At 47.4% G+C, this 22,190-nt stretch overlaps 2 protein-coding genes, 1 long non-coding RNA gene and 1 other non-coding gene across 4 annotated transcripts; 1 reads left to right on the forward strand and 3 right to left on the reverse strand.

The window, feature by feature from the left end:
• Window positions 1-867: 867 nt before the first annotated feature.
• On the reverse strand, window positions 868-3,408 carry LOC134565133 (large ribosomal subunit protein eL39). The gene is made up of 3 exons (XM_063424557.1): window positions 3,370-3,408; window positions 3,062-3,165; window positions 868-1,171 (listed from the first exon to the last, which is right to left on the reverse strand). The coding sequence occupies exons 1-3, from the start codon at window positions 3,370-3,372 to the stop codon at window positions 1,123-1,125; spliced, it is 156 nt and encodes a 51-aa protein (XP_063280627.1). The 5' UTR covers window positions 3,373-3,408; the 3' UTR covers window positions 868-1,122.
• Window positions 868-10,651, reverse strand: LOC134565132 (regulator of nonsense transcripts 3B-like). The gene is made up of 12 exons (XM_063424555.1): window positions 10,392-10,651; window positions 10,051-10,157; window positions 9,832-9,938; window positions 9,004-9,102; window positions 8,560-8,670; window positions 7,838-7,881; window positions 7,067-7,255; window positions 6,430-6,572; window positions 5,414-5,726; window positions 3,370-4,600; window positions 3,075-3,165; window positions 868-1,171 (listed from the first exon to the last, which is right to left on the reverse strand). Exons 1-10 carry the CDS (start codon window positions 10,581-10,583, stop codon window positions 4,454-4,456), a joined length of 1,452 nt encoding a protein of 483 aa, XP_063280625.1. The 5' UTR covers window positions 10,584-10,651; the 3' UTR covers window positions 868-1,171; window positions 3,075-3,165; window positions 3,370-4,453.
• On the reverse strand, window positions 1,286-1,413 carry LOC134565140 (small nucleolar RNA SNORA69). The gene has a single exon (XR_010083787.1). It is a non-coding gene; the product is annotated as a small nucleolar RNA SNORA69 (small nucleolar RNA).
• A 2,888-nt stretch (window positions 10,652-13,539) lies between the features above and the next one.
• On the forward strand, window positions 13,540-21,702 carry LOC134565134 (uncharacterized). Its single transcript, XR_010083784.1, has 2 exons — window positions 13,540-15,629; window positions 20,579-21,702. It is a non-coding gene; the product is annotated as an uncharacterized LOC134565134 (long non-coding RNA).
• Window positions 21,703-22,190: the final 488 nt, after the last annotated feature.

Consider the following 22,190-nt stretch of genomic DNA (forward strand, 5'->3'; position numbering starts at 1 on the left):
GTGTATTTCTTAGCATTTACCTGTTTGGCACATGTTATGCCCAGTGTCATTTGCTCTGAGTTGCAATACAAAGGAGATAAATCTATTTACCCTCAATGTGAGAAGCAGCAATGCAGAAGGTATGGCAGCCTAAAGCTTCCTCAGGAAGCTGCCTCTCAGGAATGGACCTACGACCTGAGGCTGAACCCAGGAATGAATCAGCATCTTGGCAGCCCTCAGTGTCAGGATGGGCTTTGCCGCAGGCGAGAACAGGCTCACAGCAACAGGGATTTCCTGCTGACCAGAGCAGCTACCTCAGCTCAGCACTGCGAACAGAAAGGACTGGGTGCAGAGCCGCAACCTCCTCCTCCACTTCCCTGTAGTAAATTGGTTTCACAGGCCCCAGCGGAGAATACCAGCACAGGGGTGCTGGAGTGCCAACTACCTGGAGACCTTTAATCCCCTCTTTTTCCTCTCCCCCTTTTTAAATAGCTGCAAACTCTCCCTTTGAGCCCCATGTTAAATTTCTACCTGTCTACTGAGAATGTTTTATACTAACCTGCACCTGTGGTTGGTGTTGACTTATCAAACCAATCCAGACTCCCGAACAAAACTCACATTACTTTATATTCTAGGGAGTACACAAACATTATATGCTACACTCTACAGTACTGCATTTTTAAGAGATTTTCTTTGGGTGTGATTTTGACTTTTTTTTTTTTAAATTGGTACTTTGCTCCTGAAGGTTTACAGTCAGTGAAAAGGAAGACACAGCCTGAAAAGAGCGGCCAAGGTTCCTCATAATAAGTGAGAATATAATTACCATTACCATGAATTTTATTATTACAATCCCTCCACACACATATGAAATAATTCTAAAAACAAAAGTCATTCAGGTCCATATTTATTAAGAAGCCTGTGCACTGTCAATGCTTATGGTGATGCCTGAAAGAACACTAATAGAACACAGTCTCCATGTTTCAGACACAAAGATTTTCCCAGTTAACATCAGCATCCCAGACTAGCTTATAAAAACCCCATACTGGGGACTGCAGTCCAGCACCACAGAAGGAATGACTTGAGAGTGTTATCGATCTGACACAGAAAGACCAGTGTTCATTAGAGCTCCCGGGACAGTCTCTCTTACAAGCCCAGTTTGGTCCTCCTCCAGTGTCTCCTTTTGGAGTTGTACCTAAGACAAAGGCAGAGTGAATTAGCAAAGTGCATGCATACATTTGTTAAACATTAAACAGAACAGCACACGGAAAAAGTCTCTTCCATGAAAGCACATAATTTGTGAACATGTACTTGCCCATGTTAAGAACAAATGCTTTCACCACAGTGTAGGTGAAACCACAGTGTTAACAGAGTTGCTCTCAGCAAGAAAATGGCAGCACTCCCACAGCAGGAAGCGCTGCAATTGCAGCCTGCTTTAACACAAAGCTTGAACAGAATCAATGGCCCAGCTACTCAAGTGCCAGGAGACAAAAATCTGCGATTTTGCCCTATGGTCAAGTATTTAAAAGTACTGCAATTTTGCTGAAACGGAGCCCAGTTTTAACCTGGCATGTGTAAGACAAGGATCCAGCTGAGTGCACGCACCACTGATCCTGCCTAAAAACAAGTTGGGAGCAGCTACAATAACAGAACCTAGCAATGCTGAGTCACTGCCTGAGCCAGCCAGTGCAGCTGTTTCTCTCCTCACTGCTTAGGACAAAGAGAGAAAGAGGGAATTCTGTTGCCTTAAAAAGCACAGATGAAGGAGTGTATTGAGTTAAGATTTTAAAGAGTTAAGATTTTAGCCAAGGGATAGAAGTAATTTATATTGATTAAGAGGCAAGTTAGAAAAACAAAGATGAGATAATTACTAGATGCTTAAACCAGAACACAGGTGATGTATTGCTTGCTATTATGTGCTTGTCTTAGTTGTGTTTATAGAAGGAAATGAGATAGATGGACCATCAGGAGAACAAATGAAAACCAATGGAATCATGACAGCACCCGGATCCAGAAATAATTGGAAGCAAAGCAGGGGAGATTGAGTTGTGCCAAGAGGTCATGAAAGTCTGCCAGAAGAAAGGTCATTGCGAGGAAGACATCCCTGACTTCATCTTTTAAGATCACCAACTCAATTTGAGCGAAGAATTGTGCAGGCGTGAAGGACTCTAGCCTCATTATAATACAAAGCAGGGAGTGGGAGGTCCTGGGATTATGCATATGTATAAGCATTTTGAGTATGTAAGACTTTGGTAAATAGAGGGCAAAGAGCCTTGAAATTTGCAGGCACTCTAGGAGGCAACTCCTGTGCCTCCTGACTTTGCAATAAAACATACCACTTTCTAACTTTAACTAGTTAGAGAGTCTTTGTCAGTGATCTTATCGTTTTTTCATGATTTGGTATGAGATAAAAAACTATGCTGCAGTTTTCAACCAGAGGGTTTGGACAGGCATCACCCTGTGCATGCACCATGTGCATCCAGTGTGTCACAGCACTCAGCATTTCTCTAAGCACAATGCTAGAGAAAAAACACAACAGGAAAGCATGAAACTATGGAAAATTAATTCTACAGTCAGGTGCCAAGCATCTCATACTATCAATCTGATTTCCCATACATCCAACAAGTCCTTTGCTCCCTTACACACCATCCCCTGAACCTTGGAGTACCCATGGTCAGGAACTGTTCTTTGAAAATGCAGGAGCCCAAAGGGGCATCTATGAGAGAAGACAGGTATTGGGGAGGGGAGTGTCAAGAACAGAGAAGCTACCAGGGAACAAAATCTGGAATAAATCATCCACGCGTACAGTTCAAGCTTTCACTTTACACGTACCATCACTGAACGTCTGTGGACACTTGCAGAGCACTGGTGCAAAACCACTACAGAACAAAATGGCATGGAAGCCCCACACTGCCTCAAGAGGCTTCACCTGCTCTACCATCCCTGCACGGCCCTCACGGCCACAAAACTGCGCTTTCGCTGGCATAAACGCCACCAGCTCCCGCCTTCGGCCCGTACCACCTAGGCCGCCTGAATAAGCCTGCACGGCCACAGCTCCTCAGAAAGCACCAGCCGAGCTCGTTACCTGATCTTATTACCGGTTTTCATGCGAATCCACTGCGGGATGGGCCGGTTCTGCTTCTGCTTCTTGGCGAGGAAGCGTTTGATCTTGAACGTCTTGTGTGACGACTGCAAGAGAGTGCAGCGGTCAGTCCCTCCCACAGTCCCGGCACAGCCCCGACCTCACCAGGCCTCGGCGAGCCGGGAATGGTGCACCCGGCTCCGTCCCGCTCCCTCGCGGCCGTTCCGCCCCCGCGGACCCCCGAGCGCGGCAGCCTCAGGGAGAGGGCTCGGGGCACGGCAGGAAGGCACGGATGACCGCGGATGTCTCACCATGGCGCGGAGTCCTGGCGATGGCGGCGTCCGAGGAGGCGGAAGGGGGGGGAGGGGGGGCGGAGCGGCGATGGAGGAGGAGGCGCAGCGCCCCCTGCCGGCCCGGGGTCCTGCACGCAGTGAGGGGCGGCAGCGGCCGAGCGAGTTTGTGCGAGTTTATTTGGGTTTAGTACAAAAACAGCTATGGCTAAAATTCGCTTGCTTGGGAGGAGCTGCTACTGGCGAGGTCTCGTTCTGGGCTGTAAAAAATACTTTAAGTTATGAGGGAAGAGGAAGCAGTTCCGAGGGGGCAGGAGTTCAGAAGCGTTTCAGACTTGAGAGAACCAAAGATGCTGGAAAAGAACAGGATGCCCAAAGCAGCTACATTTGATTAAAAATAAGCATTTCAGTATAGGGAGACTTTACATGAGAATTTATCAAGACATATTCAACTATGAAGCCAGCTTATTCATACACTCCAACTAAAGTTACTTTATCCAGAGAACCACTGAATAGGACAGTCTCTCCCTCCCTAACATGGTTACTGCATTGCCAGATATTCTGCTCCGTCCGTATGTGCCAAAAGGCTCCTGTCAACTGGTACTTCAACAACCCTAACCTGTGTATGTGTCTCAGTGCTAGACTGACACACTTTAGCTTTCACTGCCTCACACAGGAGCACCACACAACACAGCAACACCTGTGTTAACTCCAAGCAACTCCAAGCTTAGTCTGCTTAAGTGCATCCAACACTGGCTCTAATTGCCTTAGAGTAGAGCTCTGGCTTTTGATCCAGGTCTTGTCCCCTCCTGACCACAACTCATTTATTATCAAACTTAAGGCCATAAAGTCTTTCTATTTCACAAAGATTATCTTCTCTGTTGTAGTTAGATGTTGGGAAAATAAGTTCAAATAACTGAAAATATTACAATCAGAACACATTTCAAATTCAGAATCTGCAACTGAGGTTCTTTAACCAGAAACATCCAACAGCACAATGCTCCCTTTTCTTCCTTTGTTCCTTTTTCACTCTGCAGGCACTTCTGGATTGTGTAGTACATGCTCTTTGGCTGCACAGACAGAACACATAAGGCTGGCACATCAGTCACTCCTCTTCCTTCGTGTGACTGGTCTCACCCTCTTGTTTCTTATCCACTCCCTGATCTGGGGGCTTTGCAGCACTGTCTTGATACTGACACAATCTGCTCCGGCTTCGGGCTCCAGGCTGGTACAGCTGCATTGCTGGGCGATCCTGAAATAAATCAAAACTCTTTAGACTCTTTCATAGCTCCCTGCTCTCAGGGTTACTATGACATCATTTCTATGGCATTAGAAATGGCTCAAATTCAAACTTTTCAGGCTAAGTTTAATTATTCCACAGTGGTGACAAAGTAACTTCAATTGTCCCAAATCAAGGTTGTCTCTGTTGAAAAGCAACATCCCTGTTCAAGCCACAAAGAACACTGCTCATAGTTGAGGTTATTTGTAACAAGTTTCCTGTTGAGTTCCGCTCACACACTCTCAGAAGAGAGGCCAACTTCAAAGTTTCAAAGCCCTGAGTTTCATTTGTACCTGACAATGTCTCAAGTGATACAGAAAACAAGCACAGTGATGCTGCAAAATCAGATTTTGTAGAGTGCATAAAACTACACTCAAGACATTATTTCTTGAACCTAGAAGACATGTCATATTCTGCAAGTTGCAGTTTCCTATTTTAAGGAACCCTTTTAATCACACTCCCACTTTGAGATGCATTTTCAGGCACCTATAAGATCAGCAGACAGACAGATTACTGATACTCTACCAACACCTTAAAGAGATAGCCTATGGCACAAGTCAGCAAATAAAAAGGGATCAGTGTCTTACAATTTAACCCATGTTTTCTTGGATTAGTTCTTACACAGTGACAAGAAATACTACTGTTAAGCAAATTTTAGTGGACATTTCTAGCAATGGCAGTTTGTTGCAGAAAGTTTCAACAGAGAAACCACATGGTTCTTGAAGTGCTTTTACCCTAAAAACCACAGATCCCTATGAATCAACACATGAATTTAAAATCCAGCACCTTGTTTCTTATACGATCCCTCTTAATTGTATCTTCTTTTTTATCATCTTTTGTTACTTTCTCAGATTTGTCCGTGCTACTGGTAAAGTCTGTAAGATCACTTTTCTTTCCCTTTACTCTGAGTAAGTCTCTCTCCTTTTTCACCTCTTCCTCTTTTCTTCTAAAAACCTTCTCTTTCTCATAGTGCTCTTTCTGCCTCCGATGCTCCTCTTCTTGGCGTCTCAGTTTCTCTCTCTGTGCTCTCTCATATTCTCTGTCTCTGTCAAAATCTCTATCTTGGTCCCTGTAGTCCTTTACACACTCATCTTCTGATCTGTATGAAAACAAAACTGAAAATTAAGCTCAAAACATTCATCAAACAGAGCTGGGAGACCAATGTAATAGTAGTGTAAATGTGCAATAGGAAGATGACACACTGGCAGGTACTAAGGAGCTCTTGGGAGGCTGTGATAGCCCAAGTCATGCATGACAGCCAGAGAGGACACTGACCACTAGTTTCCCAGCCTCCTACTTGCACAGCTGGCTGTCTCTTTTGGCTTTGAAAAAACATCTGAATTTGTCTATCTTATCTGTATTTCTCACATGGCAGAACTGAACCTCAGATCACGGAGCTGTTGAGAATTACATTTTCCACTTTGACTTTTTACAAGACTTAGAGGGACTGGTAACTGGAGAACACCTCTCCTCTTGTCATGGTTATAATAATTATCTCATTGCAAGGACAGTGCTCACAGCCTGCTGCAGTCACCTACATATGAGTTCCCTTAGTGGAGTTCCTATAATGAGTTGTAAAAAGATTAAAATTTGTCCACTAATGAAGAATTTCCAGGTAATTCACAGAGCTTTCTGTAATCATGGGAATGTGCAGTGGCACAGAGAACACAGGCCATGCCTTATATGAGAAAAAGCATTTGAAAGGAATTTCAAAACATGGTCATGGCAGAGCAGTCTAAACCTCAGTACAATCAGGAAACAAGTTATAGATACATATATATTTATAGCAAGTACTGGAATACTTTTTTGCCTTCTCTTCTTTTGTCTCCCCATCAGATCGTATGGCAGATGCACTACTCGCATTTTTTTCCTCCCTCAGAGTCTCTTTTTCCAGTTTCTTGGATTTTTCTTTTCTCTCCAAGTCTTTTTCAGGCTTCTTAAGTAGCTACAAAAAAAACAGAAGTCTCAACTAAAAAGCTCACTCTAATACATATTGTCTGGCACAACACCAAAATTGCATCAAAGGAACCACAGTCCAGTAAGAAGTAAACATTAAAAAAATATTACTGCAAATCACAGTATTTCTAAAAGCTGGAGTGTATGAGTAAGCGTTATTCACACAGCAGACTAGGATTTTTCTCCTAAACCAGGCTGTTTTAGAAAGCTTAAAAACAGACTCCATTCCATAGCGAATTCACAATCCTGTTTACTGCAGCATGTACAACAGTCACGTGACAAAAATTTTAAATATTACTATGACACATTAGAGCATGTAAACCTTTACAATGCCTACTACTGAATATTACAAAAAAAAAGGTCATTTACTAACACCAAACTCATGTGATTCTTCACACAATATCCAAAGTACATTTTGAGACTGATATACAAATAATAGGGGAAAGGGAATGTAACAGTTTATAATAAAGAACTGTTCTAGACCTTAATCTTTGGTTCTTCTTTTGATCTGTCTCTTTCTTTTTCTGGGCATCTGTCTATTTTCTTCAATTTTTCTGCTTCTTTTCTCTTCCTTCTTTCCTCTTCTTTCCATTTTCTTCTTTCTTCTTCTCTTTGTCTTTTCCTTTCTAATTCTCTCCTCCTTCTCTCCTCTCTTTTTTCTTCTCTCAGTCTCTATGTATGTAAAAGCAAAGAGAAATAGTGTCTCTGCACACCAGGAAACATTTCTTTAAGCCATCAAACAACTCACCTCAAAACTGCCTCTTTTATAAAAGAAAAAAAAAGTCCTGTCATCTCTGTTGTTGTTGCGAACTGGAACATGTTGCGGCAGTATTTTTTTTATTCATAAGCCTTAATTTGTACTGTCTTAAAAAACTCAAATACAACATTTGCCTCAGCCTTTATCATTCAAATTTCAATTAAATCTGCCCCACCTCTGATTTTCTCCATTGTTAGAAGTTAAAATAACATTATCTGCTAGGAGAAAGATCATCTACAAGGACCTCAACCATACTGCACTAAAAATGGAAGCACTAAAATGGAATCTGTTTTGTCAGTGCAACAAGAGGTGTTTTGCTGTGACCAGAATGTACACAAAGCACCACCATTCTAACACTCTAGTCCTTTAAAATATATGAACCAAAAGTTTACAAGTTGGGTCAAAAGCTCCTTCTTCAAAAGGAAGGGCAGAAGTATATCAACATATAATGACCAAATTGTACTTGCAAACAAGAAAATTCTGGAGGTAAGTCTTACCTGTTTATTTTTCAAGAAGTTCAATAAAGGAGTAGTCTTTTTAGCTGGAGAATAGATAAAATAAAAAGTAAATATTTTGACTTATCCAATATTGCAATACCTACAACAAAGCTCTATATGAAGGGAAGCAGTCTTACACATTCCCCTGCCTGTCTCCTTTCACATACAGCAATACAGCAGTGAAACAAGTATTCCAAACCTATCTCCAAACAGTGGCAACTATTAGGATTCTATAAACTTCTTTAGGATATTTACAGGATGTCCATTACACCTATCTCTACATTGTCTGCATTAAGCTTTTCCCAGACACACTCATTTTTAAAGAGATCCCTGAAGATACTTAAAGAGAAACCTGGTCATTTTTTTTGGTGGTATTTCACCCAACCACACTATCTCTTAACTTGTGCCTGCATGGAACATCACTGATCACAGCACTGTGCATTACACACCACTGCATCTCACTGAAATGCAGCCACTCCACAGCCTGGTCTGGCTAACAAACATCTGCAACAGGAAGGAACTTTGTCATCTAAAAGTTATACCTACAGAAGATTTTAGAGCATGGGAACAAAACACTGAATAATATTAGCCTAAATGTTTAACAAATACTAAGTACAAATACACAAAAGAATTCAGTCTCCTCCAGACTGAGCTTCAAATTACAAAACATATTTGTTTCTTTGTGATCTAGGAAAATGTAACTAGTACACAGATTTCCATACCTATTAGCTCTTTGTTTCTTGCCTCTATTTCCTCCAACAAAGTTTCAGGAGTGGAGGTTAATTTTTCATCATCTGCACTGTAACTTTCCAAAAACTTCTTGTATTCGGGATCTACACAGAAGAGAAGGAAAAAAAAAAGGGAGGGGGGGAAAGAAGAGATACTGTAGCATGTGCACTACTCGGTTACATTTACTCAGGTTGGGTTGTTTATATGCCACCTTTTCATAAGTTAGCAGCTCTCAAATGAGCTGCTGTATTATGTTTGTCTGGGACAATCATATTTAACAGCTTTCTAGCTGACAAAGCAGTGCTCATAAACTTCACATATAATTAAGCAAACATCCTATTGGTGGAACTATAGTGTCACAGTAAAAACATTACATTCAAATTACTGCTAAGAGTTTCAAGTCTACACATGCAAAACAAACTATCTCGCTGTTATACCATCTTCAATAGTTCCAGTTTTGGCATCCTTTTTCTTACTCTTCTTTTTTGCAGCTTTTTGGAAAGGTGCAAACTCAACTATGGCAGCATATTCCTGACCTGTTGTGAGAAAAAAAAATCATTAAAATAAAGATGAAATGGATATAAAATAGATTATATTGTCCACAGCTAAAGCGGGAAGGGAAGTCTCACAAGAAATATGCAATACTAGAAGAGACTACGTACACAGCATAATAAATTATTGTATTCGGAAACCCATTTAATAATTAAAAAAAACACTTTACAGACAGCAGAATTCATAACCTTAACACTCTCACTATACTAATAAACCAGCAAATTCACAGACTGACAAGAAGGACATACTAGATTTAAGACTGCCCATCACTCTCAGTTCAGCCATCTCAGTGGCACCACACCACATAATGGCCTCATCCTACAGACTCTATGTTCATTGTGCAAGAAAGAATATTTTAAGTTAATGCAACTGAGGCAAATCTCAAATTTTGACAAAATATAGTAGAATGCAGCACATTACAAGCAGGCTTTAAAGCTTTTTCTTCTGACAAGAACACTACATTTATGGCTGCACAAATCCAGCTGGGTATGGCAAACAGTGTGCTGTTACACGGCAAACCAGCTCGTTTAAAGGACTTTGATGTTATTGGAACTATATATGTATGTATTTCTAGGTGTACTGGAAGTGTTATTTGAGGCACTAAACCCAAACAAGTCAGACGTGGCTGCTCACACCCACCCCTCCAAAACTCAACCAGCACACGGCACAGACAGCAGGGAAGCAGCAACATCCATCGAGTGCCGTTCACTTGCCTTTGTGATCGACAAAAACGTAGCCGTCAAAGCGATCCCTGAAGAGGACTATGTCTTCCTGGTTCTTGAAGTTGATGTAGGCTCTCGAGAACATGTGCGGGTACAAGCTGCAGAGACACAAACCGAGAGCGCTGGGCTGACGAGGCGGCGGCGCCACTGGGACCCGGCTGGCAATAGCGGCGGCTACCGGGAGCGCCCGGACTGGGCAGGCGGCCGTACCTGGAGTCGTTCGCGAAGAACTCGAAGTAGTCGTGCTCGGGCAGAGGCTGCAGGTGCTCCTCCAGCTGCTTCTTCGTCAGGCTGGGCGGCAGCCGGCGGATCACCACCTGCAGCACGGCAGGACCGGCTCTCAGGGCGGCGGCAGCAGCGCCGAGGACGAGTCATTACCGCGCCTCCTCCCGACACGTCCCGTCCCAGGAGGCCCCCGCAAGCAGCCCGTTAGCGGGGAAAGGTCCCGTTACAGAGGGGGAGCCCTGCTACCGGAGGGAGGAGGGGCCCGGTACAGAGGGTGACCCCCGTTACCGGGGAGGGCGCCGTTCCCGGCGGCGCGCAGGCCCCACCTTGCTGAGCGTCTCCTTCTTGTCCTTGGGCCTCTCCAGGCGATCAAGCTCGGCGGCGCCGGCTCTGCCGTCCATGCCGGCGGCAGGGCCCGTGCCTGGGCCCGTGCCTGGGCCCACGGCCAGTAGAATCCCCGTCCCGGCAAAAGCCCCGCGCCGCTCCTTGGGCCTGGCGTTCTCCTTATCCTCCTTCATCGTGATCCCGATCCTGACTCCGGGCCCGGACAACGCCACACACACCTAATGACCGCCGCCTCTCGCGAGACTGTGCCTTAAAGGTGCCGCTGCATCCGCCGGACTACCACTCCCAGCGTGCACTACGCCCGTCACCGCTGATCCCGATGGGGGTCAGCGACCGGGATTGGGACCGAGAACGATATCGGGCCGCGGACACAGCCTCATTTCTTGCCAAGGGACTATTCCCCAGCAGCACTGTGGCTCCCGCTGCCCGCTCGGGCCCGCTCAGCTGTGAGGAGGCGCGGGGCAGGCCGGGACTGCCCCGGAACTCGGTGCAGAGGCAGCGGCACCGATACCAGCACCGGCACCGGCGGGATGTGGTACGGGATCCTGCCCGCCATGGCCATCATGGGCGTCTGCCTCAGCAACCCCGGCATCGCCAGCGTCTTCATGTACCGCTCGTGCCACGGCGGCAAGGTCAGCGCGGGGCGAGGCGGCAGGTCCCGAGATCCGGAACGCTGGGGCTCCGCTTCCCCACCCAGCCCGCCCTTATTCCCCAGTCCCCTGCATCCCTCTGGGATCCCTTCCCTCCTTGGGCTCCCCGCGCCTCGCGCCCTGCCTTCCCTCGGGAGCCCCTGCCCGAGGCCTTAACAGGCAGTTCTGTGCCTGCAGGAGAAGAGGATCGCCTGCTATGCCTACGAGTGGACCCTGATGGTGATGCCTTGAGGCTGAAACAGAGGCTAGACAGAGTGAAAGGAACAAAATGAGTGTTTATTCAAGCCCATGTCCTTGCGTCTCCAGACCCACAGAAGTGGCCCAGCCCGAATATTTCCAAGATGGAGACGAAAAAGGGGCTTGTCCCCAGATCTTACCCCTTTTACAAGTTTCCATTCATTTGCATATAGCAATGCACCGTCCAGTCAATAACTCCGAATCACCGAACACCCTCCTCTCAACCTGCCCTTCTCTTCCAGGTTGTTTGTGCTCGGGCCTGGAGCTTGGAGACAATGTCCTTGAACAAGACTGCCCTACCCCCATCACCCTGTGAAGATCCTAGCACCACTCAGTGCTATCAGACAAAACAGAAAAACCCAGCCCTAAGGCATCAATGGAAAGGGATTGGCGGCTGTCGGGTGTCAACAAGCACTGTGTGCCCAAGGCAGGTTTTGGGGGCGCTGGGCGGGTACCGCCAGGGGGAAGCGGGACCCAGGTGCTGCTCCCCCATCCCCGAGCTCTGGGACAGTCACTTAGGTGGGCACTGGTCGCTCTTGGGGCTTACAGCTGGCCTGCCTCTGGGGATGTGTATCACCGCGAGCCTAGCTAGATAAGGACACTCAGGAGACAGAGGTCTGGGTTCCACAGAGCAGCAGGCAGGAGAGACCAGAGCCCGAGTTTAGTTACAAAACTCAATTTTATACATTTCCTATGGGGCCTGTGGATTGGAGGATGGTATTCCACCTCTCAATCCACATTGGTCAAGCCAACTGTCAATCACCTTTCTCCTCCCACCTAGAAATATGTAAACAATGAAAGAGCAAAACATGGCCAGTGTTTATAGTAAGGAGCGCGAGAAGCTGCACACTTCTGCTTTTAGGATGAACTCTCAGCAAACTAAGAAAACTCAGGGCAACATCACACCCTTTTAACTATTACAAAAAAGAAAAATGAACAATTGTACAACGGGAAAAAAGAAAGAAAAAAACCTGTACAGAGTTCACCGACCTTCATTTCGGTCATGGTGTAAGGGTTGCTTGTTAGCCTGATTCTGCCTTTGCTGTGCAGGGTTTTCCCCTGAATCCCCTTGCAGTAACCTGCTCAAAATACCTCGAGCATAGTCTACCATGATTTGGCCAAACAACCCTCATTTTTCAAATTTCTATAAGATGCAAAGGGAATATGGTGCACAGGCAGGAGCATTCCAAGAAAAAAAAATCACTCAGTTCAAAGTTCTGTCCCTCGAAAGTTCTGTCCCAAAACCACAACCCCAAACAATGTGCACATTCCCCACAAAGGTCACAATGGCTACAGTACATAAAACTGAACCATCGCAAACAGTTCCTCTGAGTCCTCGATTAACAGCCTGCTGGCTCAAACAGCATCACACTGCTCCACCCAATCCTGCAACAGGCAGTTCCACAGGATCCAAAACCGCTATGGAGGCCATACAGGAAAGGAGAGGATGGCCAAATCCGTGTCCATGTCAATCAGATCTTGAAGAGGCTTCTCTGATGGGTGGCACCAGGGTGGCACAGAGTACACAAGGTTTCAGGATCAGACAGGATCAGTCCAGTGCACCTGAAGCAGCTCAGCAGACTTGCAGTGGTCGCCTTCAAGAAACAGATCCCCAAACCTGAGGACAGAAAACTTAAAAAACACAAATTGAGCAATTTGAATTTTCTCAAAGAATGCGACATAGGAGGTTGATGTGGGAACCACTGCACAAGTGTGCACTTTGCAAAAGTCCAAAGAAAATTTGACCATTGCTATTGTGACAATATCAACACTTCCTGAACTTCAGATGCTGGCTGCAAACCAGCCAAACAATTTTGCTCTTGTTCCCGAGCTTGGGAATCTGTTTCGTTTCCCTGATGTCTTTGGCGATTTCTTCGCTTCCGACTTTTCAGGCTTGGCAAGGGCTCGCCATCATGAACCACTGCTTCACATATCTCTGCAGTATGTTCTGGGCTGCCACACCGTGCGCAGAAAAACAAGGGAGTCACTTTCTGTGCCTTCTTTCCCTGTTTTCCACTGGCCTGAACATTTGCCTGTGTCCTATGTTCATTTTTCAGCCCCTTATCAGATGGCTGTGGAGCAGCAGCCGGGGCAGACACCACAGAAACAGAGGTGTCCAGAACCGCACAGGCCTGGACCATTTCCAGGACATTAGAAGTCTCAGGAATGGTTCCAAGGAACCTCTGGCAAGCAGAATTAGCATATCTCCTTGCTAATTGTTCTAACAAAATTTCTTGCAGAGCCCCATCCTCAACTTCCTTCTCTAAAGAATGCATCAGACGTCCTACAAAATGAACAAAGTTTTTGTCTGGCTTCTGTAGTATATCTGAGAAGTCCTGCTTTAGAGAGGAGGATAACATAGTTTTTGTCAGTGCAGATATACCTATGCGTCTGCAAAGATTCAGGACAGTCCGAGGAAGGCCAAATTGCACATCAGGATAAGCATATTCGCTTCTCCCGGTAAGCAAATCAGCTCTGACCGCAAACAAGGGATCTTCTTGAGGCAATTGACTATTTTGGACAGCCACTTCTGCAGCCAGTCGTTCCCAATTGTCCTCGAAGGTAGAAACCTGAATAGGTTCAAATAACGGCAATGCTAAGGGTCTAATTTCATAAGGAAGAATCAGATCCTCAAATTCTGCACTGATCCATTGAGTTACTTCAGTGAAGCTTACATTACTTTTTGGCCACGTCCCTTCGGAAGGGAAACAGGACTGCCCAGGATGGGGCATCATGGCTGTGAGGCTGTGGAACCACGCCCACAGCTCTCTGGAGCGGCTCGAGCAATGCTGCATATTCAGACAGATGCTCCGTTAGCCCCGCGGCCTGATTTGGCTGCGATGCAGGACCAGAACCTACATCGCAATTCAGGAGAGGGCGAGCGCGTATCTCCGACAACGCTTCAGCCTCATTTTCACCTTTCTCAGCCAGCTCGACCCGGCTGGGGCGGCGGGCGGGCGACAGAGACTCAGCCTCCGCTCTGAGCAGGGCGGTTTTCGTCGAGCTGGGCAGGGGGGCGTGGCTGATCGGCCACAGCTCTCGGCTCCCTGCCACTTCTGGGGTGCTCGGGGCCGGACAGACAAGTCCCAGTCGGGAGGGAATGGCGGCGGCACGGCTGCCGCCCCTGCTCCCCACTCAGCCTGCATGTGCTGGCCGGGGACGCGGGAGCACGGCATGGCCGCCGCTGTGACCAGCTCGGTCTCTGCAGGCGGCGTGGGGACGGTCCGGGCGGGAGGGCCAGGCGACGGCGGCGGCACCGTGGTTAGCAGCCCCTTCCCTGTACAAAGGGACCGGTGCGGCGCGGGGACAGGGCAAGGAGGGGCCGTCCCCGCTGGGCTCGCCTGCTGATGTTAGGAACGAAAGAAAAAAAAAAAAACAAAAAAAAAAACCAAAAAAACCCAAAAAACAAAACAACAAAACAACCACCCCACAACTGACCCTCTCCTGGCTAGAGTAACACCCCCCACACCCCAGACAATCTGAGCAGGGAGAGCTGCCCTGAAGGAAAGTTGCCTGGCAACTTTTCCCTACCTAATTGAAATGTGAAAAGAAGCTGCCCACACCTAGATAGCCCTATTGTCCTTTGTAACTACCTCATTTAGCAAGAGTAACTTCGGCTATGACCAGGACAAATGCATATGCATTTGGATATGCAGATAGGGCAGGGCCGCCCCCGTGGATCCTGGGAGGTTTTTTTGGGGAAACTGCACCCCAGGACAGGAAGCTGGATTCATCAGAAGAGAATTGGATAGTGCCCTGGCTGAGCGGGGAGTGGATGCACCTCCTGGCCTGGTTTGAAGATTGGCCATGACCTGTGAGGAGCCTGAATGGAATGGGAACCGGCCAGCTGAGCTGACTGATGCAGAGAATGGGAAACTCTTGAAACTTTTCCCTGAGGGCAAAGAGCTGACTGCCAATGCTCTGCCTTCTGATGGTTGACCAGAGAGAACTGCCAGCTGTTTCTATGGGAACAAGGACTCAGCATCCACTGGGACAGCTCCTGCTCCTTCAGATGGCTGCAGTAGTGTGGAAAACTCCGATCGGACTTTGCAATCCTGCTGATGATTTTAATAATGAGCTGATCACTTTAATAAAGAGCTGAATATTAATAAAGGCATATGCCCTGTTCGTTTCAATTGGGTGCTCGTCCGGGATAGCCACGCCCACAAAGGACCACCCCCGAAGAAGGTGATCATCTGCTTCGAGGGATCCTTGGGAATCGCTGGCTACCCCCGGACCTTGACATCAGCGTGGGACCAAGCAGCACAGAAGAACGCAGGATCGGCCCTGGGATCATCGTGAGACCAAGCAAAGCAGAAGAACGCTAGATGGGTGAGATAAATCCGTGGCGGAAATGGGAGGCGAGTGAATGAGTGCTTGAGTGAGATGGGGGCCGGCAGCTCGGACCCCCAGAGCGAAAGTGAACCCCCTAGTATCGCGTTTCCGGTCTCCCGAGAGGGTGCCGGCCGAGAACGGGCGGGAAGCGAATGGCATAGAAGAGTGACTGAGGCGCCTCCTTGGGGGAGGGCCCCATCGAGCGTGCAAAGGCTCTTGAGGTGTGAGATTAAGATCCTCGGCAGGGCAGGTGAGAGGTCCCTGGCAGGGCTGCCCCAGAAGGCAGATGAGAGGAGATCCCCAACAGGGAAGGTAATGTCCCTGGCAGGGCTGCCCCAGAAGGCAGATGAGAGATCCCCAACAGGGAAGGTAATGTCCCTGGCAGGGCTGCCCCAGAAGGCAGATGAGAGAAGATCTCCAGCAGGGCAGGTGAGAGGTCTCTGGCAGGGCTGCTCCAGAAAGCAAGTGAAAGAAGATCCCTGGCACAGCAGGATGCCCCATCAGGCAGGTGAGGGATGATCCCCGGCAGAGCAGGTGCAAGGTAATGTCCCTGGCATAACAAGACAAGATGCTCCAGTAGGCAGGCGAGAGAAGATCCCCAGCAGGGCAAGTGAGAGGCCCCTGGCAGGGTTACTCCAGAAGGCAGATGAGAGAAGATCCTCAGCAGGGCAGGTGAGAGGTCCCTGGCAGGGCTGCTCCAGAAGGGAATTGAAAGAGGATCCCCGGCACGGCAAGATGCCCCATCAGGCAGACGAGGAAAGATCCCCGGCAGAGCAGGTGCAAGGTAATGTCCCCGGCATGGCAAAACAAGATGCCCCAGTAGGCAGGTGAGAAAAAGTCCCTGGCAGGGCAGGTAGAAAGTCTCGGGCAGGGCAGGATGCCCTGACAGGCAGGCAAGGAAGATCCCTAATAGGGCAAGTGGGAAGTCCCTGGCAGGATAGGGCATGATGTCCCAGGAGGCAGGTGGGCTGTCCCCAAGAGAGTTTAAGCATATCTGGGCAAGCAAGTAAGATATCATTAGCAAGCAGGAAAGCAGGCATAAAGGTGAGGAAACAGACAAGAAAGCAGACAGGCAAGCAAGAAGGAAAGCAAGATTTATGAGCAAAAAAAAGGCAAACAAAAAGAGCAGCCAGATAAACAAAAAGGGAGGCGAAGGGGACTCGGCCGGAGTTCGGGTGTGAGGCTCGGCAGGACGTTCGACCTCACCCCGGCAGGGAGTTCGAGTCTCCTAAGCCTAGGGGGCAAGGGGGGCTTGGCCGGAGTTCAGGTGTGAGGCTCGGCAGGACGTTCGACCTCAGCCTGGCAGGGAGTTCAAGCCTCCTAAGCCTTGTAGGAAAGGGAGGCGAAGGGGACTCGGCCGGAGTTTGGGTGTGAGGCTCGGCAGGACGTTCGACCTCACCCCGGCAGGGAGTTCGAGTCTCCTAAGCCTAGGGGGCAAGGGGGGCTTGGCCGGAGTTCAGGTGTGAGGCTCGGCAGGACGTTCGACCTCAGCCTGGCAGGGAGATCAAGCCTCCTAAGCCTTGTAGGAAAGGGAGGCGAAGGGGACTCGGCCGGAGTTCGGGTGTGAGGCTCGGCAGGACGTTCGACCTCACCCCGGCAGGGAGTTTGAGTCTCCTAAGCCTAGGGGGCAAGGGGGGCTTGGCCGGAGTTCAGGTGTGAGGCTCGGCAGGACGTTCGACCTCAGCCTGGCAGGGAGATCAAGCCTCCTAAGCCTTGTGAAGTTAGAGAGTTCAAACAAGACTCAGCAGGGGTCCAAGCCTAGAAAGCCTAGAAAGAAGTTCAGACTTAAGTCGAAAAGTTAAGAGAGATACCCTTAGCAGAAAATAATGGGTGTGATTCATAGTAGTACGTGTCATAGCCAAGAGAGAGTTTTAAAAAGAGACAGACGAAAAAGTGTCAAAAGTGGGTTGCCAAGAAATTATATTCTGACCCTTTAAAGTTCAGCAAAGAGATTCAGAATGTTTAGTTGTGAGAGATCAGACAACCTTTAGTTATCTTAAAGTTTAGATTGCCAATCAGAATATTCCAGTTTAGATTGAAGCATTGTTAAAGTACTTCGTTTTTCCTTTTATTTTAAGGCCTAAAAACTGAGATGATGTTATAGTAAACAAGCAGACCCTTCCAAAAGGACAGTAAAGAAGATTCTCCCTAACATCCCCCTAGAACAATTGTCAGACCAATAATATCCTTAAAAGACCACAAAGAGTCCAGATAAAGTTGACATGTTATAGTAAAAGAATATAGCTGAGATTAAAATTACAAAGAGAGTAGTCATAGTGTAAGACCTGAATTCAGTAAATGTGTAACCAGTTAAACCAACATCTCTAAGCCCAAGAAGACCCTGATGTAAAACCACTATCTTATGCAGCCTGCTGGCTAGAAAACTATAAGTAATGAAAATGTGAAAATATGCAAACTCTCCCTCCTACCCCAGCTGTACCTCCAGTCTCTTCCTTAACCTCTCCAACAGTTCCCCTTCACCAATTGTGATACCCTCACTTCCCCACTTGGGAGTGGGAACCACCCCTGCCCAGTGTTTCTCTTGGCCCGTCTCCACTACTGCTCCCTCTACCTGGTGTTTTAGAGGAAGAGACAGATTACAACACCCAATCCAAAGCACCAAGAACAGAGGAGGTCTTTCCCCTTAGAAAAGTTCCTATAGATTAATTAAAAAGATTAAAATTTATAAATGCACCTTTGACAGCCCCTGAAGCCCAAGACTCTAAGAAAGAGAGAGGGTTTAGTAGAAGCCCCCATTGGAATGTCTAACCAGCTAGACCAGCTTCTGAGGCCAAATAGTTATTTCTAGAGAGAGTTAAACTCTATTCTAATAGTTCTGTTCACTCCAGAAGAAGCCCGGATAGTCCAGATAGCAAAAATAAAAAAAATAGACTGTGACACCCAAGAGACCATAAGATGCCCTTAATAGACACCAGCTAAAATTCAGACCAAGAAAAAAAAAAAAAAAAGCAAAGCATGAGAGACTATAGATCCCTGATAGTGAGAATCAAAGTCTACGGTCTACCTCTCAAAACTACTAGACCCAGTAGTTAAGAGATAACCAACTTGCCTGCAAACAGTTGCAGTAACAGCTACCCTAATAAAAGAAGTCTAAAAGGTTGATCCTGCAAAAGAAAAAATGCTAAGCCAGAAGACTTAACACTAGTTGACTGACTCTAAAATAATGAACACAAGTGACTTAGAATTAATCACCCTATGCAGTTTCTCGCTAGAGAACCCCTAGCCAATCTAGAACATGATTCAAAGTAAGAAGAAAATTAGTAATTGCAGACAAAGAGAAAGCAGAAGTGCTTTATGCTTTGTTTTGCTGCTGTCTTTAGTGAGAAGACAGCTTGTCTTCAAGACAGTGGTCATACTGAGTCAGTAGATATTTTTAAAGAACAGAATAGTCCTCCTGTTATCAAAAACAAAGTAGTCAGAGAAGTAGTAATTTGCTTGAATGCCCACTCACATGAAATCCATCCCAAAGAGATAAGAGAGCTAACTGATAAGTTTGCAAAGCCACTCTATCATCTACCAACAGTCTCAACTCACTAGTGAAGTTCTAGATGACTGAGAGCTAGCCAATGTAATTCCCATTCATAAAGAGTAGAGAAGAGCCTAGTAATTATATGCCAGTTAGCCTGACCAAAGTACCGAGTAAGATGATAAAGCAGTTTATACTGAGAGCTATTGTGCAGCACTGATGAGATAAACAGAGTATCAGACCCAGCCAGCATGAGCTTAAGAGAAGTAAGTAGTGTTCGACCCCACTAGCCTCCTTCTCTGACCAGGTGACCTGCCTGGTAGATACATGAAAAGTTGTTTATGTTGTCTATTTAGACTTCAGCAAAGTCTTTGACACTGTTTCCCACAGCTTATACAAGAACACTCTTTGCTAAGTTAAGAACTGGGTAGATACCCAAGCCCAGAGAGTAGTAACGAATAGTGCTGCATCCAGCAGGCAACCAGCCACCAGTGGTGTCCCTCAAAAGTCTGTGCTGAAGCCAGTTCTATTTATTATATTTATTAATAACACAGATGAAAGTATTGAGTCCTTCATTAGTAAATTTACAGATGACACTAAGCTGAGAGCACGTGTCCATCTGTTAGAGAGTAAGAAGACTCTGTAGAGAAACCTAAAATGATTAGATAGATAAGCAAAATCCAAGAAGATAACGTTTAATAAGTCCAAATCCCAGGTGTTGCATTTTAGCCACAATAACCCCCTGCAACCTTACAAGTTGAACGTAGTGTAGCTAGACAGTACCCAAGCAGAAAAAGACCTGAAAGTGCTAGGTGATAACCAACTAAATATGAGCCAGCAGTATGCCCTGATGGCCAAAGCTAACAATATCGTAGGCTGTATTGAGAATAATGCGGCCAGCAGAAGCAGAAAGGTCATCCTTTCCTTACACATAGCATTGGTGAGGCCACTTAGCATTGGTGAGGCCACTCCTTGAGTACTGTGCCCAGTTCTGAGCCCCTCAGTTTAAAAAAGACATTAAGATGCTTGAGCGTGTCAAAAGAAAGCAACAAAGCTAGTGAGAAGCTTAGAACACTAGCCCTATAAATACTAGCTGGAAGAGCTGAAGTTGTTTAGCCTAGAGAAAAAGAGATTCAGAAGTAACATTATCACTACAACTCCCTGAAAGGTAGTTATAGTAAAGTGAGAGTGAGTCTTGTTCTTCAAGCAGCAACTGATAGAACAAGAAGACACAGTCTTCAGCGGTTCCAAAAAAAAAAAAAAAAAAAAAAAAAAAAAAAAAAAAAAAAAAAATTCTGCCTTGAGAAGTAGTAAAGTCACCATTCCTAGATGTGTGTAAGAAGAGAGTAGATGTAGCACTTAGTGACATCATGTAATTAGAGTTAGACTTAATCCTAGAAGTCTCTTCCAGCCTAGTGATTCTGTAATTCTGTAACTAAGAAGAGGAAAATTATGAAAGTCTCTTCCAGGTGCTGCTCACCACACATACCGCAGTGCGAACTCCAGAGAGGTCAGACCCACGTTATCGGAGTCACAGGACCAGTACCGCCCCTGATGCCGAACCAGACCCAACAGGACCACCTGCCACCTCTTCTACGTAGACAGCAATTGAGGGACCAAGAGACCTATCCCTAGTTAAATTGTTATCGAGTGTGTCTTAATTCCTGATAAAAAAACCAAGTTTAAAGGCACCCCTCCCACATCTGCTCAGTCTCCCGCTGGGCAATTCCCCTAGAGAACTAAATTTCTTTGAGCAGTGTCTACTGAGAGGATACACAGTAGGAAGCTGCAAGTTGATGCGGGCTACAGCCCGATCAAAGAAATAGAGGAGGGATTTGTTAGGAACGAAAGAAAAAAAAAAAAAAACAAAAAACAAAACAACAAAACAACCACCCCACAACTGACCCTCTCCTGGCTAGAGTAACACCCCCCCCCACACCCCAGACAATCTGAGCAGGGAGAGCTGCCCTGAAGGAAAGTTGCCTGGCAACTTTTCCCTACCTAATTGAAATGTGAAAAGAAGCTGCCCACACCTAGATAGCCCTATTGTCCTTTGTAACTACCTCATTTAGCAAGAGTAACTTCGGCTATGACCAGGACAAATGCATATGCATTTGGATATGCAGATAGGGCAGGGCCGCCCCCGTGGATCCTGGGAGGTTTTTTTGGGGAAACTGCACCCCAGGACAGGAAGCTGGATTCATCAGAAGAGAATTGGATAGTGCCCTGGCTGAGCGGGGAGTGGATGCACCTCCTGGCCTGGTTTGAAGATTGGCCATGACCTGTGAGGAGCCTGAATGGAATGGGAACCGGCCAGCTGAGCTGACTGATGCAGAGAATGGGAAACTCTTGAAACTTTTCCCTGAGGGCAAAGAGCTGACTGCCAATGCTCTGCCTTCTGATGGTTGACCAGAGAGAACTGCCAGCTGTTTCTATGGGAACAAGGACTCAGCATCCACTGGGACAGCACCTGCTCCTTCAGATGGCTGCAGTAGTGTGGAAAACTCCGATTGGACTTTGCAATCCTGCTGATGATTTTAATAATGAGCTGATCACTTTAATAAAGAGCTGAATACTAATAAAGGCATATGCCCTGTTCTTTTCACTGAGACCTGCTCGGAGCAGGACGCAGCGTGGCGGGGCGGCCCGGGGGGGGGGGGGGGGGGGGGGGGGGGGGGCGCTGCAGCGGCCGCGTTTCTGTGCAGCGGCTCGGGCACGGCGGCAGGGGGCGGCGGGGGGCGCTGGCGGCGCTGCGGCGGCAACAGGTGGCGGGGGCGTTGAGGGACCGCGCCGCGGGCGGGACAAAGAGAACCCTCCGCACGGCCACCAACGGTGCAGGCGCAGAGGGCGCCCCCATCCCCGCTCCATGGCCGTGCAGGGAGGGTGCCTCTGCACCCAGCGCCCGCGCAGGAGGTGACACCGATCCAGGGGCCGAGCAAACCAGCGGCACGGAGATGGGCCACGCGGGGACGGGCCGCGCTGAGCACGAGGGCCCCGCAGCAGGTGGCGGCGGGGACCTCGCGGGCGGCCGGGCCCGAGAGGGGCGGGGCGCAGGGCCGGCGGAGCGGTGG

This window comes from Prinia subflava, assembly GCF_021018805.1.
Source record: "Prinia subflava isolate CZ2003 ecotype Zambia chromosome W unlocalized genomic scaffold, Cam_Psub_1.2 scaffold_33_NEW, whole genome shotgun sequence".
NCBI lineage: Eukaryota > Metazoa > Chordata > Aves > Passeriformes > Cisticolidae > Prinia > Prinia subflava.

Bases quoted from the DNA above. Each gene is read 5' to 3' on its own strand.
- LOC134565132 (XM_063424555.1), bottom strand. From the start codon at position 10,583: ATGAAGGAGGATAAGGAGAACGCCAGGCCCAAGGAGCGGCGCGGGGCT. The intron at 9,939-10,050 runs GTACGGCCGCCT...GTGTCTCTGCAG, and splicing joins TTCTTCGCGAACGACTCCAG to CTTGTACCCGCACATGTTCT. The intron at 6,573-7,066 runs GTCTAGAACAGT...TTTTTTTTGTAG, and splicing joins AAGAAGAACCAAAGATTAAG to CTACTTAAGAAGCCTGAAAA.
- LOC134565133 (XM_063424557.1), bottom strand. The intron at 1,172-3,061 runs GTAACGAGCTCG...CCTTTGTCTTAG, and splicing joins AAAACCGGTAATAAGATCAG to GTACAACTCCAAAAGGAGAC.